We start from the raw sequence: 18,051 nt of genomic DNA on the forward strand, positions 1-18,051 counted from the left end.
CAACGACAGACATCTTGAACAAAACGCAACACCACTCTGAATTGAGCCCGGTTTTTGCTCAGTTTCATATTTGGAAAATAATTGCTCAAACACAACATGCTAGCGTGCAAGTATTAGTGTCATGTCAAACTGCCACCATACGACGGCAGCAAACAATCCAAACCATTGTCAAAAACTTGACCTTTGCAGATGTGTAGAACATGACATTAGACGTTGTGTAAAACATTTATTTTAAAATACAGCATGTACATCAAAACATTCAAGTGCCTCCCAGCAAATGAAAAAAAAAAAAGTAGTCATTTGGTCTCGGAACATTGACAGGGCCACATGTGTTGGAGGACGCCACTCCTATGGACTTCCAACAACTTTAAAATACATTTCAATTGGAGAAAACATACTTTATTTGGAGCCATTTTGGACATGCCTCTCATATCCCTTGGGAAGAGTTAATGCTGCTGCTGCTGCTCTTCATCCACATCATCTGAAGTTTGTTCCTCTGCCTCACTGTGACTGTAATCTTCATGTTCCTCACCATCATCTTCATCTTCTGCCACATCACGTTGCCCTTGTTCTTCATTCAGTGCAAGGCCCTTCAGTTCCTCCAGGTTGTCCGGTCCCTTCCCAGTCAGCCTCTGAACAGAAACTAGCGGCTTTAGTTGCGACCCCGACAAGGAAGCACTCATGAACATTCAGCAGAGCGCATCGTGTCGCGTCGAGCGCATACCTCGATCATGTCGGCCATGTACTGGACGTGATCGGCCAGCTCGCGAAGCTCCTCGTTGTCGCTCTTCAGCTGAGCAATTTGCTCATCTTTGGCCTCAATGTCTTTGTGCAGCTGGTTGGTTTTCAAAGCGGTTGATTAAAAAATGCGGGCGGGAATTGGCAGGTCGGGCTCAACTTGATTTATGAAAAAAGGACTTCCTTAAGTGTCATTCAAGCGCTGGCTTGCGTTTACCAAAAAAAAGTCATTAACTAAAAAAATATACATATCCAACAAAGTTTAAAAACGGCCAGAAAATAAACGTAAAAAAGTAAACTTTAAATTGGGGGGGGGGGGTGGGGGGGGGGGGTAAAAAGTAGGTAAATAATCCCACCGTGAAACTGAATTATTCCCCCATAAGTGTGTATGTAATAGTTCCTCGGCTCCACTGGCCAACTAAACATTTGCACCTTAACTCACCTTTTCATTCTCCTGTAGAACATCAAACAAAGCCTTGCGACGCTCTTCTGCCATTTCCTTCCAGTAAGCAGGAGGAGGCGTTTCTACAAAAACAACAAAGAGTTAGCTCAAGTAGAGGAAATATTAGCAGAAAAAATGTCATCTTGCCTTTGATCATAAGCTCGTAGGCATCATCGTTCAAAGCAGAAACATCTTCAGTCTGTGTTGACTTCACTTCCACCTTCACCCTTTTCAAGCCTCTGCTTTGGCGGTCAAGCCACTGTTTGCGTTTGGGGATGGCACCCTTTGCCGCCTGGAACCACAGAAAAGCCCAAATTCACTTTTTGTCTTAATGAAAAAAAACCCAACAACTTCAAACTAATTTACTAAAAAAAAAAACAGTCACCTGAGTCGACTTTCCCAAATCACTGTTGACTGACAAGGGCTGGAGGACTTGCAACTTCGTCCTGGAAGAACTCGAGGACTCAGGCGCTTGCGAGAAAAAGCTCTGAAAGAGCAATGTCACGTGAAATATGACAAAGATGACTAGTTAATTGATACAAACTGTCATTTTAAACCTATTCCAATTGGGGTGAAAGTAAATTACAAAGTTGTTATTTAGAAAATTGGCTATTACCTTCCTAAGATTTTTTTATTTTAAGTCCAATGATTGAAAAAAGCCAATGAATGTTTGTTTTGAGGCCAAACATGGCAACCTTTAAGTTGGTTATTTAATATACCGTATTTTCTGAACCATAAGGCGCTACGGGTTAAAAGGCGCGCTCAATTGCGGGGTCTATTTTGTGTTTAATCCAAACATGGGGCGCACCGTATTATAGGGCGCTTGCATGCCATGACTTACGGTAAACCAAAAAAAAGTCACGTAAGCAAGACAGTGAGTTTGGTTGTACTTTATTCTGCTGTTTAACCATGTACTCGACTGTACTCACATTATTGTTACCGTATTTTCACGACCATAAGGCGCACATAAAAGCCTTTAATTTTCTCAAAAAATGAAAGTGCGCCTTTTGTGCGGACCAAATTCAAAAATCTGTAAAGTTGTTTTGTGTGGCTTCCGTAATATACAGGCGTAATATGAAGACCCGATGAACATCTGTTTTACCTACGTAGATCGGGATAAAAAAAAAAAACAATCAGAGGACTAGACGTAACACGTAGAGGAGTACGTACCTTTGCCGCCATTGGTAAATAAATACTATCGTTTGTGCAAATCTGTAAAGTTGTTTTGTGTGGGGGCGGCTCGGTGGCGCACTGGGTAGCACGTCCGCCTCACAGTTAGGAGGGTGCGGGTTCAATTCCACCTCCGGCCCTCCCTGTGCGGAGTTTGCATGTTCTCCCCGGGCCCGCGTGGGTTTTCTCCGGGCACTCCGGTTTCCTCCCACATCCCAAAAACATGCTTGGTAGGCCGATTGAAGACTCCGAATTGTCCCTAGGTGTGAGTGCGAGTGCAAATGGTTGTTTGTCTCTGTGTGCCCTGCGATTGGCTGGCAACTGGTTCAGGGTGTCCCCCGCCTACTGCTCGATGACGGCTGGGATAGGCTCCAGCACGCCCGCGACCCCCGTGGGGACTGAAGCGGTTCAGAAAATGGATGGATGGATGTTTTGTGTGGCTTCCGCCACACAGAGACGTAATATACAGGCACCCAATGAACCAATCAGAGGACTTTTACGTCGATCGGGGCGGTAAACCAATCAGATGACTGGATGTAACACGTAGAGGAGTACGTACCTTCACCGCCATTGGTAAATAAATACCATCGTTTGAGCAAAGTACGTACCTTTGCCGCCATTGATAAATAAATACTACCGTTTGTGCAAATCTGTAAAGTTGTTTTGAGTGGCTTCTGCTACACAGAGACATAATATACAGGCACCCGATGAACCAATCAGAGGACACTACGTTTTACGTAGATCGGGGCGGTAGACCAATCAGAGGACTGGACGTGACACGTAGAGGAATACGTACCTCCGCCACCATTGGTAAATAATACTATCGTCCGTGAAAAGTACGTACCTCCGTCGCCATTGATAAATAAATACTACCGTTTGTGCAAGTCTGTAAAGTTGTTTTGTGTGGCTTCCGCCACACAGAGACGTAATAAACATGCGTAATATGTAGACCCGATGAACCAATCAGAGGACATTACGTTTTACGTAGATCGGGGGGTTAACCAATCAGAGGACTTCAGGTAACACGTAGAGTATGTACCTCCGCCGCCATTGATAAATAAATACAATCGTTTGTGCAAGGAAAACAGCATTAGGACCCTAAAAAAAACGATCTACGTAAAACGTAATCTCCTCTGATTGGTTCATCGGGTACATGTTACACCTGTATATTACGTGGCGAAAACCACACAAAACAACTTTACAGATTTGCACAAACAATAGTATTTATCAATGACGGCGGAGGTACGTACTCTATGTGCTACGTACAGTCCTGATTGTTTTTTGCCCCGATCTACGTATGTAAAACATAATGTCCTCTGATTGGTTCATCGGGTCTTCATATTACACCTATATAAACATGGAAGCCACACAAAACGACTGTACAGATTTGGGAATTTGGTCCACACAAAAGGCACACCTTTGTTTTTTAAGAAAATTAAAGGCTTTTAAGTGCACCTTATGGTGCGGAAAATACGGTAACAATAATGTGAGTACAGTAGAGTACATGGTTAAACAGCAGAATAAAGTACAACCAAACTCATATATATATATATATACACACACACACATATACATATATATACATATACACACACACACATATATATATATATATATATATACACACATATACATATATATATACACACACACACACACATACTCATATAACTATATATATATTCAAATAGACAGTTCTTGATTGACTTACACCAGCCATTAGAGACAGTACTCATAAGTACTGAAATAAGTACAAGTGTTACCAATAAGATTTGTACTTACTGACTACTGATTTGAATCCCTCAAGAGAAAATTCAACAGATTTGCAGATATCAGGAATCCTTTTAAACGCCAATATGTTGCCCTCAAATGCACTCTTTAACACACAGGTGTCAAACTCAAGGCCCGGGGGCCAGCTACGGCCCACCACATCATTTTATGTGGCCCGCAAAGACAAATTGTGCATCAAATTCGTGTCATTACTAGAATTGCAAATTGTCTTCACTTTTAATCATATCTATTTTTAAAATATTTGACCAGTTTTTACTCATCTGATTTGAAAAAAAAGTTATTTGTCAGTTTGTTTTGTAGCTTTTACTGTACATAATATGAGGTGTTCATACATTTGGGTTGACAGTCATAATGGCCCTCCGAAAGAAGCTATGACTACAATGCAGCCCGCGAAAAAAAAAAAAAAAAAGAGTTTGACACCTGCTTTAACAGCTTCTGCACCACCCATAAAAACCAACCCCAGAATGTCTAGCTTTTTTTCCTCACCTTGACGCCCACTTTTGCGTTCTCGTTGTTCTTAGCTCGGCCATGTCTCACTTTGGCACCGAAACTCATCTTGCAGTCCTTAAATCCGCCGTGAAAGTGACACTGCAGATTTAAAACGGAGAACAAAACCAACTAAATGTCGGCAGCATGGTATCCTAGCAAAGGTAGCGCCAATTTAAACCAACTTTAGGCCGTCTAGCAAGACTACGGTCTGCTAACGAGCGGAAACGTGACAACCAGCCACTGAATAGTGCTGTAAATATGATTTAAATTGAGCCACGTAATTGTCAACTTACCGTTAAAAGGTGCAAAAGTTAACAAAGGAAATGCTTCGTGTGCAGAAAGACTCGCGCCACTGGTTTAAGGACGCTCGCGAGGGGTCACGTGACAAACTCGCCCACAATTGGCCCCGCCCTGTCGTTCTGCGTCACGTCACGTTGTGTGCGTGACGCGTCAAACAAACGTCACGTGTTTGTCCGGCAGCCATTTTGGAGAAGCTTTCCGACACAGGAGGGCTTCGCGAAGCTTGTTTTTTTTTTGTGGCAGTCATTAATCCGACCGAAAAAGGGCGACGTACCGAGTGTGTGCGAAACAAAATAAACCCGCTGGAGGCGAAATAATGGGCCCGCCGCCGGGAGACAGACCGCGCCGCACGTCGACTGAAAGAACGGGGGACTTCAGCTGGACCGTCGATTTATCTTGACATGGCATGCGGCAGCATATAGGGCAACGACGGACGGAGGAAAAGATCCACAAGCTCTTAAAAGACGCGACACAAGACGTGGGGTTATTTTAGTTTACCGATTAAAATAAGCAATCCCTACCGAGTTGTTGACGTCGCGATCTGAACTTGACTAGGGAGACGAAATGTCGAGCTCACGCGCTAGCTGCCTGTTAGCCTTTTAGCATCGCGCAATACTGGCGAGGACATGTAAAGAAAGATGACCGAGTCGTAATCGAGAAGCGTTCCCCTTCCTGAAAATAAGAAAAAGTAACTCGGGCCCGTTAGGAGATAAAATGTAGCTTTGATCGCTGTTTAGTCAACTGTTAGCCTGCTAGCTCGATTTAGCTAGAGTGCTAAAAATACAGCATGAGCAGCAGCAGCACGAGGACTTGCAGGAGCAAGTAGGCCGCAAGCCATAAAGCGGCAAGGAAAATGTCAGACAGCCTTAGTCGTCTTGTTCCTCTTCCATGTGTGCCAACGTCTCCCTGCCATGCTCGTCCGTATTTCCGGTCCAGTACACTCAGCCATGGATGAGGCGCTTTGAACCTACCCCGAATCTTAGCCCGCTAGCCCTCCATTTCACCTAGCGCCGCTATGGGGCTTTACTCTCGGAAGTAATACTTCTAATAACCAGCCACATTTTCACTCTTGTTTTATTTTCAAATCTGCTGAGAAAATCTGTAGGCAGCTGTCTTCGCGTCTTAAAATGATGGATTTATGAATAACCAACAAGGTGATGTAGTCTTAGCGAAAATCTCGTGCGAGAAACCTTGTCCCCCTGAAAACCCACAGGAAAATGACTTGATATGGTGTTGTTTGGTTAGAAGACCTGTTTCAGTTTTTAGTCCTCGAGTGGCAAGTGTACAGACGCGGTTAGCGCTCCATCAACTAGAAGCGCAACCCTAAAAATTAGTAGTCAAAAAGGGTCAAAAAGCAGACACCATCGCAACTGACCATGGGGGATCCAACCACGCGACGAAACCAAACCAGAAATCGTCTCCGCGCCCAACTGCGGAAGAAACGGGAATCGTTGGCCGATCAGTTCGATTTCAAGATTTACATCGCCTTTGTTTTCAAGGACAAGGTTGTTGTGCAGACCAACCAAAACTGACCAAATGTTGACCATCACCTCATACGCTCATTTGGCTGTCTCGGCAGAAAAAGAAGTCGGCGCTCTTCGAGGTTGCTGAAGTGGTGCCGGTGATGACCAACAACTATGAGGAGGACATCCTGCGAGGCGTGCGGGATTCTCGCTACTCGCTGGAGAGTTCCATAGAGCTCCTACACAAGGATGTGGTGCAGCTCCACGCCCCCCGATACCAGTCCATGCGAAGGGTATGCTCATGAACGCGTGACGCCGCTTTTCATTACGTGAAAGGGCGCTTTACCATTAGCCGTTAGATTTTTATCTTATTGAAATGAGACAATGTAAAAAAATTGATAGCCTACAAGCACGCGGTGCTGTGGTGGAATACATGCCTTAATGACGGCATTTTCTCTACATCAGGACGTGATTGGCTGCACGCAGGAGATGGACTTCATTCTTTGGCCGCGCAACGACATTGACAAGATCGTCTGTCTGCTTTTCTCCAGGTGGAAGGGAGCCGACGACGAGCCCTTCAGGCCCATTCAGGTCAGAACCAGTGGCGGGAAAATACACTTTACATTTATAAAAGTATTTTGAACGAGTAGGAAAAAAACACATTGACATCCATGCTAAGTGTTGAATTTGGATCCAGCTTGTCATGTCGGCGGGGCACTGTTAAATTCCCGTCATTGTTTCAGGCCAAGTTTGAGTTCCAGCACGGCGACTACGAGAAGCAGTGCTTGCACGCGCTCACTCGCAAGGACAAAGCTGGAATGATCATGAACAACCCCGCGCAGTCGGTCTTTCTCTTCATGGATAGACACCACCTACAGGTCAGACTCAGCTGCTAGCGTCAACAGGGCGATTGAACCTGGTTTTCAAGGCAGCGATTTTTTTCCCATGCATGTTTTTGCAGACCGTTCAGAGCAGGGCAACGGTGCTGAAGCTGTGCAGCCTGTGTTTGCACCTCCCCCAGGACCAGCTGACCTGCTGGGGCGTGGGCGACGTCGAGGACCACCTCAGACCTTACATGCCTGACTAGGCTACTTCCCAAGGGCGGAAACGCCCTGAAAAAAAAAAAAAACTCCACCTCTCGATCCTCCATCCCTCTGTCTTGCCTTCAGGAGCCATTTTGACCCCTTCTCCTCCCTCCTCTCTCCCCCTCTCATTCCCACTCAGTCATCTATTTTGTTTTCCGGCAACCTGCACGAACATTGATTTGGAGCGATGGGTCGCTGTGGCAGTCACAGCGGCAGGCAGGAACTCTTCTTTTATGTTGGAAGAGAAACACGGACATATTTAACCCTTGTTGTCACAGGAAAAAGTGTTTTTTTGTTTTATTTGTCGTTTCCGGGAAAACCAACTTTGGGGTGTAACACAATTGTAATAACATCGCGAACAATATGACGTTCAATCATATGTGCCGATCGCTTCTTTTCTGGGCTGGGGATTTCACTTTTGCACGGGATTGTGTTATGCTGGAATCACTACTGATGTCTGATTTGGGATACACGCTCTTTCAATGATGAGAATAACTATGCAGCTAACTAAAGCAAACTAACATTTTCTGTTTTGATTTGATCAAATTGCTTCAATTGTTTTTTCATGTTCATGACAAGTGTGTCCTGTTGAAAGTTTGAGGCTTTTTTTCCTTTTTGTTCTGTTGATCAATACTGCTGAGCATATATCAATAAAAATTGTCAATTCAAAATTCTCTATTTCTTTTTTTTTATTGTTATTGTATTACTGACTTTTACAACATAAAGCCTGTTATGCATAAATCTCAAAGGAGCCATAAAATAAATAACTATTGGAGAACTTTACAAACTAACAATTTGAGACAAAATGAAAGTAACCAGTCACCTTTTTAAAAAGGTGAAAAATAAAACCTGATATTTGGCAAAAATTATTTATGGAGTAAAAACAAAACTGACAATATGAAATATTTTAAGCTGTTTGAATTATTTTGGGGAATAAAATAGTTTTGCAATTTGTTTTAATTGTCAAGTGAATGAAGTTTTCATACAAAAATGAAGGCAAAATGATACAAGGGTACTATAACATGTGTATAACATATATAACAATAACATGTCATACTCCGATTGGAAGAACCTGAGGAGAGTGGTGAGGACAGCAGAGAGAATCATCGGTGCTCCTCTTCCCTCCATTCAGGACTTGTCATCCCAGCGCTGCGTGTCCCGAGCCCGAAATATTATCAGTGACCCATCACACCCCCACCATGGACTGTTCTCCCTGCTGCCCTCTGGGAAGAGGTTTCGCAGCATCCGCTGCAGGTCCACCAGGTTCTGCAATAGTTTTTTCCCTGCTGTCGTCAGACTGTTGAACATTCAAACGTAGCATTCCTCTGCACACTTGTAAATACTGCTTTTGTCTCCTGCACTGTTCACATACTTTATCACTGCTGCACTTTGTACTTTATAATTATCTTATTCCATATTTTTTATATAGAATGTCACTTTTTTTTTTTTTTTAACCAGCCGAAATACCTCTACATTGCTGAAAGCCGTATGCAACGAAATTTCGTTTTTGTACACACCTAGTGTTGACAAAATGACAATAAAGTTCTGTCTAAGTCTACTTGTTTGACATGTTACCTCCCATGTAAGCATGTGTTCAGCTGCTGCCAAGGTGTTTGGTGTGCCGTCCCTGCGCGATCAACTTTCCTGTGGCCTTGCTGGTCAAGTCCACGGTAGAAAACGCCAACGTTCGTCCCTCCTTCAGCACCTGAGCCGTGATAAGCACGTCCTCGCCCAGCTTGGCTGCGTTCATGTACCTGCACAATTATACAAGGAAAGATCAGAATCTTTCATGACGAAGAAAAAAAAGAGGAACATTTTACAGGGGAAGGGGGTGAGAGATAAAGATGTGTTAAGAAGCAACTGACGTGATATTCATGTCGACGCTGACTCCGGGCGCTCCTCTGTCGCTGTACATGATAGCCATGGTGGAGATGACGTCCACCAGGGTGGCCGTGAGGCCGCCGTGCAGCGTCCCGAAGCCGTTGGTGTGTTCCTCGGCCACTTGCATCTCGCACACCACCTTGCCCGGCGACGCCGAGACCACTTCTACCTGGACAAATGGGACAATGTACAAACGGAAAGACAGGACCGCCTCAACATCTGGACACTCGACTGAAATAATTCCATTGTTGTTGAAATACTCACCTTGTTTAGGACTCGGTCAAAGCCTGGCTTGTCTTTCATAACCCGCATTATTTGTTGGATTGTTTTTAAAGACGCCGATGCCATTCGAATAACTGATACCTTACCGTATCAACACCTTTACTTGCGATGTCAAACAAAATCCGGAAGTTGTTTTTTTCCCCGGATTTTTCCGGGGCGAAACATGACTAGAAAGGCAAATGAAATTATAAAATATATCAGATATGATAAACTACCACAATTATAGGTTTAAAAATCATGAATTCCGTAAGATAATTTAAAACGCATTCATCTGAAATTTTAAAAGCTTTAGTACTTCTGACATTCGTGCTCGGAAACAAAAGGTAAAAACACCCGGAAGTGTTCAAAAACAGGTGTGCTCGATTTGGTTCCCCCGTGAGATTTTGTTCCCCCTGCCAGGAGCGCGCACGCCTTGTTTGGAAAGCGAAAAACCGATGTCGTACGGCGTCGTACGGCGTCAGCACTGTTGTTTTCAATAAAAACATGAAGAACTCACGTTTGCGTCAGTCAATTTTTATTTTTAGAAAGGATTATTCTCATTTGATGTCTTTAAGTTCATCCGCGTTCTGCCGTTGAAGCGGGGTGCATTCAAAGACCAGTCGTACAGACGGAACACTCATTCGCTTGACCAAAAAGCAACGATATAATTACGTGAGCTCTTTGCATAAACCTCGATGCAAAGAAACTCCTCTTTTTGGGTATTAATTGTGATCATCATTCATCCATCCATTTTATTACTCAGGTATTTTCAAAGCAAATTAATATTGTTGCATTTATTAATTTGCTTTAAAATGACAGTGCAATATAATTAAAAGCTGACACTGTAGCGATGTCAAACGTGTTCATTTAAGAAAAAGCCACGCACGTTTTGTGATCAAATCTTTCATAACGAGAATGATTTGAGTGAATTGATTTGAATGAATAATTGAGAAGACATTTCAGTTCTGAAGGCTCCTTTTGTCCCAAGCAAAGTGACAGGTGGTGAAGAGCGGGGATAAAAAATGTAACAGGAACTCTATAAAAAATGTCAACCCGTGAGAATTTGTGCCCCCCTCCCATTTTGAGAACGGTGAGTGCTGGACTACAACTGTTTTTTTCTGTCTGTCTTCCTGGGGGTCTGTTCAGGTAGTGTGGCAAATTTGAACAGATTCCCTCGATCCTAGGCCAAATTACAGGGGGGGAACACATCCTCACGGTGGCCCCGTGAGGATATGCCCCCGCCCCTTATTTTGAGAACGGTGAGTGCTGGACTCCAAACTGTTTTTTTTTTCTGTCTTCCTGGGGGTCTGTTCAGGCAATGTGGCAAATTTGAACAGGTTCCCTCATTCCTAGGCCAAATTACAGGGGGGGAACACATCCTCACAGTGGCCCCGTGAGGATATGCCCCCGCCCCTTATTTTGAGAACGGTGAGTGCTGGACTCCAAACTGTTTTTTTTTTCTGTCTTCCTGGGGGTCTGTTCAGGTCGTGTGGCAAATTTGAACAGATTCCCTCGATCCTAGGCCAAATTACACGGGGAGAACACATCCTCACGGCGGCCCGTGAGGATATGTTCCCCCCATTGTTTTGAGAACGGTGAGTGCTGGACTGCAACTGTTTGTTTTTCTGTCTTCCTGGGGGTCTGTTCAGGCAGTGTGGCAAATTTGAACAGATTCCCTCGATCCTAGGCCGAATTACAGGGGTTGAACACATCCTCACGGCACCTCCGTGAGGATATGTTGCCCCCCCTTATTTTGAGAACGGTGAGTCCTGGACTCCAACAGTTTTTTTTTCTGTCTTCCTGGGGGTCTGTTCAGGTAGTGTGGCAAATTTGAACAGGTTCCCTCATTCCTAGGCCAAATTACAGGGGGGGAACACATCCTCACGGTGGCCCCGTGAGGATATGTTCCCCCCCCTTATTTTGAGAACGGTGAGTGCTGGACTCCAACAGTTTTTTTTTTCTGTCTTCCTGGGGGTCTGTTCAGGTAATGTGGCAAATTTGAACAGATTCCCTCGATCCTAGGCCAAATTACAGGGGGGGGAACACATCCTCACGGCGGCCCCGTGAGGATATGTTCCCCCCATTGTTTTGAGAACAGTGAGTCCTGGACTCCAACTGGCTCTTTTTCTGTCTTCCTGGGGGTCTGTTCAGGTAGTGTGGCAAATCCGAACAGGTTCCTTCATTCCTAGGCCAATTTACAGGGGGGAACACATCCTCACGGCGGCCCCGTGAGGATATGTTCCCCCCCCTTATTTTGAGAACGGTGAGTGCTGGAGTCCAACTGCTTTTTTTTCTGTCTTCCTGGGGGTCTGTTCAGGTCATGTGGCAAATTTGAACAGGTTCCCTCGTTCCTAGGCCAAATTACAGGGGTGGAACACATCCTCACGGCGGCCCCGTGAGGATATGTTCCCCCCATTGTTTTGAGAACAGTGAGTCCTGGACTCCAACTGGCTCTTTTTCTGTCTTCCTGAGGGTCTGTTCAGGTAGTGTGGCAAATTTGAACAGGTTCCCTCATTCCTAGGCCAAATTACAGGGGGGAAAACATCCTTACGGCGGCCCCGTGAGAATATAACGTGTAATATTTTAAAATGTATGTGCTGCATTGTATAATCTTGTTTTTTTTCTTTGTTTACCAGATTCAGTGTGACGAGTGTTGCAGGTGGTTCCATCTTGTATGTGTCGGGGAGCCTCCAACCGAAGGCTCTTTTTTGTGTACATGTACAGAAATTAAATGCTAAATATTTTAAGCTTGCTTGAAGAACATTTTGCTTTTTTTTATTTCTTAATAAAGTTATTGTTTTGATGTATGTTATATGATTAAGAAACAAAGTTGTTTGACCAAAATAAGGACAACGAAATTGATAAAGTGCAGTAATAACGGTATCATTGCACAAATCATTTATTTATTTTTTCTTCTCCGTTATTATTAAGTTCGAACTGCACAATGCATTCAATAATTTCTTCACTATGAGTACTCAGTCATACAACAGTTAAAAGGAACATTTGTAACCCTCTCCTAAAATATGTATTGGTTTAGCTTTTCAAACATGTAAATCGAAGTGCACCTCATTAATTAAACACACACACCTATACACCGTTTTGAATGGGGGGAACATTTCCTCACGGGGCCGCCGTGAAGGAAGACAGACAACAAAAAAAACAGTTGTAGTCCAGCACTCACCGTTCTCAAAATGGAAGGGGGGCACACAGAGGCGTAGCCAGGAATTTTTCCAGTAGGGGCGCACGCCGACAGGAAAAAAAATCGAACATCACCCACGCCTTTCGCTGATCACTAAAACAACGTCCGGGAGGCAAACGGTGAATGGATAACATCGCACACATAGAATAGCGCAAGCACATTCGCGCAAGACCGAAAGAAAAAAACGGCATGAAAATGAAGAATCGAAAAAGCTCGATTTTTTTTTTTTTTTTTTTCCAACCGGGGCGCAGGGAGTCCTAACCCTCCCTCGCCCCGGCTTGGCTACGCCTCTGGGGGCACAAATTCTTACGGGTTGACATTTTTTATAGAGTTCCTGTTACATTTTTTATACCCCCTCCCCACCACCTGTCACTTTGCTTGGAACAAAAGGAGCCTTCAGAACTGAAATGTCTTCTCAATTATTCATTCAAATCAATTCACTCAAATCATTCTCGTTATGAAAGATTTGATCACAAAACGTGCGTGGCTTTTTCTTAAATGAACACGTTTGACATTGCTATAGTGTCAGCTTTTAATTATATTGCGCTGTCATTTTAAAGCAAATTAATAAATGCAACAATATTAATTTGCTTTGAAAATACCTGAGTAATAAAATGGATCGATGAATGATGATCACAATTAAGTATAAAGTCTCCTTTGTAATATATACTCCTTGTAGCATGTAATGGTACCCAAAAAGAGGAGTTTCTTTGCGTCGAGGTTTATGCAAAGAGCTCACGTAATCATATCGTTGCTTTTTGGTGAAGCAACTGAGTGTTCCGTCTGTACGACTGGTCTTTGAATGCACCCCGCTTCAACGGCAGAACGCGGATGAACTTAAAGACATCAAATGAGAATAATCCTTTCTAAAAATTAAAATTGACTGACGCAAACGTGAGTTCATGTTTTTATTGAAAACAACACAGTGCTGACGCCGTACGACGCCGTACGGCATCGGTTTTTCGCTTTCCAAACAAGACGTGCGCGCTCCCGCGGCAGGGGGAACAAAATCTCACGGGGGAACCAAATCGAGCACAACTGTTCACGCGCTTGCTCGCATAAACAAGAATGCATATGTCAGCTGCGTCGTGTTATTTTGTCTTGTAATCGCATTACCCTTTCGAAAGTCTCCTTATGAAAGTGCATTTTATAAGCGGTTAGTTAAGTTTTTGACAGTATGGCTTCGACGTCCGACGCCGGGGATGAAGAAGACAGGCGAACTAGACTATGCGAGGAGTTTGCCGGGTTAACGACGACTGACAACATCGTGGCGCAGTGCTACTTGGCGGAGAACGACTGGGACATGGAGGTACACGTTTTGATTTTCCGAAAAGTGTAGTTAGTAAAGCTCAGTGGCCTAGTGGTAGAGTGTCCGCCCTGAGACTGGAAGGTTGTGGGTTCAAACCCCGGCCGGGTCATACCAAAGACTATAAAAAATGGGACCCATTGCCTCCCAGCTTGGCACTCAGCATTAAGGGTTGGAATTGGGGGGTTAGATCGCCAAATGATTCCCGAGCGCGGCACCGCTGCTGCTCACTGCTCCCCTCTCCCCCAGGGGATGGATCAAAATCACACGGGGATGGGTTAAATGCAGAGGACAAATTTCACCACACCCAGATGTGTGTGTGACGATCATTGGGACTTTAATCTTTAAACTTTAAATCAGGGGTGTCAAGATCCTTTCCTCGGGGGCCGAATCCCTACATGTTTTCCAAGTTTCCCTCGTTAAACACACCTGATTCAATTAATCAGGCTCCTGCTGAAAGTGAGGACGAACTGGTCATTTGAATCAGGTGTGTTTAACAAGGGAAACTTGGAAAACATGTAGGGATTCGGCCCCCAAGGAAAGGAGTTTGACACCCCTGCTTTAAATGAATGCGTGGACTCCCGCTCTTCGCTCCTTGTCCAGAGAGCGTTGAACCGTTTCTTCGATGCTGACATGGAGAAAGTGTTTGAGGAGTCGCTTTCACACCAGGAGCCTCCAACCAAGAACCAAAAAGTGGAGGAGGCAAAAGCTCCTGCAGCAGTAAGGTCAATACTGCACAATGCTCAACATGTATAACAGTTAACTGTGAAGGAGTGCTAATACCAATGAGCAGCTGGACTACATCATGTGCATTATGCTTTATGTGATGAGCTCCTCCCTGTCTTACCACGTGTTCCCATTGAATTAATTGCAGCATCGATTTAATGGCAGACAGTCTAGGCTCGTCCCCTCAACCCCCCAAGGACATCGACAGCGGCTCAAGACTGACGCTAATCTCATGGAACGTGGACGGTCTGGACACAGAGAACCTGGCAGAGCGTGCCAGAGGCTTGTGCTCCTACTTGGTGTTGTAAGACACCTTTAACATCACCTTTTTTGTTTTGATATATTTTAAGATTTTTTTTTTCCTCCACTCCCACATAGATACACTCCTGATGTGGTGTTCCTGCAGGAGCTCATTCCGCCTTACGTACAGTATTTGAAGAAACGCGCTGTCAGCTACTTGATCATTGAAGGTGAAATGCTTTATGGGAATTCTTTAGGTGGTCATATTTTGGTTAAGTTAGCCCACTCTTGTTGTCATTGGCTTGTTTTTTTAGCAGGTGGCGAGGGCGGCTACTTTACCGGCATGATGCTGAAGAAGACGAGTGTCAAGTTGCTGGAAAGCCAAATTGTGCCTTACCCCACCACTCGGATGGGACGGAATCTGCTCATGGCGCAGGTACACCAAAACATGACAGAAATATTAAAAAAAAAAAGTTATTGGCAATTTTTCTTCTTGTAAAATTATTCAAAGTAACATCGTATATCACTTTTTATCCTGTGATTGAAAAAAGTTTGTCATGAATGAACAACTTTGGGCTGGTGGCTTTTGCCCAAAATGCCGTCAGGTGACGTTGAGGGGCGCAAAGGTATGGCTGATGACGTCCCACCTGGAGAGCTGCAAGGAGCATTCAGGTGAGCGTATGAAGCAGCTGCGTGAGGTGACGCGGCAAATGCTGAAGGCGCCCGATGACGTCAACGTGCTGTTCGCTGGCGACACCAACCTGCGTGACGCCGAGGTGGTGAAGGTGGGCCTGCCCACCGACGTGTGTGACGTTTGGGAGCGCCTCGGGCGCCAGGAGCATTGCCGCTACACGTGGGACACCCATGCCAACTCCAACAAGAGCCTGCCCTACACCTCCCGCTGCCGCTTCGACCGCGTGCTCCTGCGGCCGGCCGCCCACTCTCGAGTGATCCGCCTGGATCCCCACCGTATGGTCCTAGTGGGCTTGGAGAAGCTATCCTGCGGCCGCTTCATCAGTGACCACTGGGGCATCTACTGCAGCTTGAGCACCACCGTCAACCACACATCTTAAGGGCAGCAGTGCCATTGTTTCAGCCGCTCTCTCCTCATGTCGTCATCTGATAAATATTTGTACTAATACACGTGACAACAAATTTTTGTTTTTTTGTCCAACATGGACAATGTAGTATTGGCTTGCGGCCACCAGAGGGCGACACTGCATCAAATTTAATTTAATGTTTAATGGTTACACTGTTCTCTTTTTTAACCGATTGTTGAATTCTATTATAAAATTATTAGACCGTTTGTTCTTGAAAACCTTAAAAGTTGAAGCCTTTCAAATTCACGCTTTTTTGACAAAATAAACCCTTATTAGTTGAGCAGTTTTTTTTTCTTTTAGAACTTCTCAAATTAAGAATTTCTGTTTTTCTTAAAAAAAATAACTGTTTTGTACGTTTTTTCTAAAGTTCCAATAGACTAACTTTTTTGGGTAAATTATCTGATCATGTTGTAAATTAAGAATTTACAACTACAGGACTGTCTCAGAAAATTAGAATATTGTGATGAAGTTCTTTATTTTCTGTAATGCAATTTAAAAAACAAAAATGTCATACATTCTGAATTCATTACAAATCAACTGAAATATTGCAAGCCTTTTATTTTAATATTGCTGATTATGGCATACAGCTTAAAGAAAACTCAAATAGCCTATCTCAAAATATTATATCATGAAAAAGTAAACTAGTAGGGTATTCAACTAATCACTTGAATAGTCTAATTAACTCGAAACACCTGCAAGGGTTTCCTGAGCCTTGAAAAACACTCAGCTGTCCAGAGGACCATCATTGACACCCTCCATCAGGAGGATAAGACACAAAAAGAAATTTCTCAAAGAGCAAGCTGTTCAGAGTGCAGTTTCAAAGCACATCCACAAAAGGTCTGTTGGCCTACAATGGATGTATTCCCATGGTCAAGCCACTTCTGAAGCATCTGACTTGGGCTATGGAAAAGAAGCACTGGACAGTTGCAGAGTGGTCCAAAGTCCTCTTTTCAGACGAAAGCAAGTTTTGTATTTCATTTGGAAGTCAAGGCGCCAGAGTCTGGAGAAAGGCTGGAGAGGAGCAAAATCCAAGTTGCTTGAAATCCAGCATGAAGTTCCCCACAGTCAACGATGGTTTGGGGAGCCATGTCAGCTGCTGGTGTTGGCCCACTGTTTCATCAAGTCCAGAGTAAATGCAGCTGTGTACCAAGAGATTTTAGAGCACTACATGCTTCCGTCTGCTGAAAAGCTCTATGGAGATGATTTCATTTTCCAGCATGATCTGGCACCTGCCCACAGTGCCAAAACCACCAGTAAATGGTGTACTGACCATGGCATTACTGTCCTCGATTGGCCTGCCAATTCCCCTGACCTGAACCTCCTAGAGAATTTGTGGGGTATTGTGAAGAAGAAGCTGAAAGACACCAGACCCAACAATGCAAATGAGCTAAAGGCCGCTATTGAAGCATCCTGGGCATCCATAACACCTCAGCAATGCCACAGGCTGATTGCCTCCATGCCAATCCGCATTGATGCAGTAATCCGTGCAAAAAGATTCCCAACCAAGTACTGAGTGCATTAATGGACATTTTCAAATGTTTGATTTTGTTTTGTTGTTATAAATCTTTTTATTTACTTTGTCTGAGGAAATATTCTAATATTTTGAGATAGTATATTTGAGTTTTCTTAAGCTGTATGCCATAATCAGCAATATTAAAATAATAAAAGGCTTGCAATATTTCAGTTGATTTGTAATGAATCCAGAATGTATGACATTTTTGTTTTTTTAATTGCATTACAGGAAATAAAGACCTTTATCACAATATTCAAATTTTCTGAGACAGTCCTGTATATACTTTGTTGTAGATGAATTATTGAATAAAAGTAATAAAAACAAGTCAAACAGGATGTAGTAAAAGC

General features: G+C 43.9%; 4 protein-coding genes across 7 annotated transcripts; 2 read left to right on the forward strand and 2 right to left on the reverse strand.

Moving 5' to 3' along the window:
- Positions 1–210: 210 nt before the first annotated feature.
- On the reverse strand, positions 211–5,065 carry gmnn (geminin DNA replication inhibitor). 2 transcript variants are annotated; one of them, XM_037264201.1, is made up of 7 exons: positions 4,924–5,065; positions 4,628–4,705; positions 1,566–1,667; positions 1,328–1,472; positions 1,181–1,263; positions 725–835; positions 211–632 (listed from the first exon to the last, which is right to left on the reverse strand). In XM_037264201.1, exons 2-7 carry the CDS (start codon positions 4,694–4,696, stop codon positions 447–449), a joined length of 696 nt encoding a protein of 231 aa, XP_037120096.1. In that variant the 5' UTR covers positions 4,697–4,705; positions 4,924–5,065; the 3' UTR covers positions 211–446. The 2 variants fall into 2 exon arrangements, with proteins under 2 accessions (XP_037120096.1, XP_037120097.1); XM_037264202.1 differs by having other exon boundaries at positions 4,628–4,729; positions 4,924–5,016.
- Positions 5,066–5,098: 33 nt separating this feature from the next.
- On the forward strand, positions 5,099–8,149 carry c11h6orf62 (chromosome 11 C6orf62 homolog). The gene is made up of 5 exons (XM_037264203.1): positions 5,099–6,435; positions 6,510–6,686; positions 6,859–6,984; positions 7,137–7,271; positions 7,355–8,149. Exons 1-5 carry the CDS (start codon positions 6,307–6,309, stop codon positions 7,478–7,480), a joined length of 693 nt encoding a protein of 230 aa, XP_037120098.1. The 5' UTR covers positions 5,099–6,306; the 3' UTR covers positions 7,481–8,149.
- A 268-nt stretch (positions 8,150–8,417) lies between these two features.
- acot13 (acyl-CoA thioesterase 13) lies at positions 8,418–9,948 on the reverse strand. The gene is made up of 4 exons (XM_037264263.1): positions 9,624–9,948; positions 9,344–9,528; positions 9,039–9,232; positions 8,418–8,536 (listed from the first exon to the last, which is right to left on the reverse strand). Exons 1-3 carry the CDS (start codon positions 9,705–9,707, stop codon positions 9,073–9,075), a joined length of 429 nt encoding a protein of 142 aa, XP_037120158.1. The 5' UTR covers positions 9,708–9,948; the 3' UTR covers positions 8,418–8,536; positions 9,039–9,072.
- Positions 9,949–13,823: 3,875 nt separating this feature from the next.
- Positions 13,824–16,469, forward strand: tdp2b (tyrosyl-DNA phosphodiesterase 2b). 3 transcript variants are annotated; one of them, XM_037264131.1, is made up of 6 exons: positions 13,824–14,128; positions 14,729–14,845; positions 15,000–15,155; positions 15,230–15,321; positions 15,406–15,527; positions 15,697–16,469. In XM_037264131.1, exons 2-6 carry the CDS (start codon positions 14,751–14,753, stop codon positions 16,162–16,164), a joined length of 933 nt encoding a protein of 310 aa, XP_037120026.1. In that variant the 5' UTR covers positions 13,824–14,128; positions 14,729–14,750; the 3' UTR covers positions 16,165–16,469. The 3 variants fall into 3 exon arrangements, with proteins under 3 accessions (XP_037120026.1, XP_037120024.1, XP_037120025.1); XM_037264129.1 differs by having other exon boundaries at positions 13,825–14,128; positions 14,729–14,850; XM_037264130.1 differs by having other exon boundaries at positions 13,826–14,128; positions 14,729–14,850; positions 15,409–15,527.
- Positions 16,470–18,051: the final 1,582 nt, after the last annotated feature.

This window comes from Syngnathus acus, chromosome 11 (assembly GCF_901709675.1).
Source record: "Syngnathus acus chromosome 11, fSynAcu1.2, whole genome shotgun sequence".
In the NCBI taxonomy this organism is placed as follows: Eukaryota; Metazoa; Chordata; class Actinopteri; order Syngnathiformes; family Syngnathidae; genus Syngnathus; species Syngnathus acus.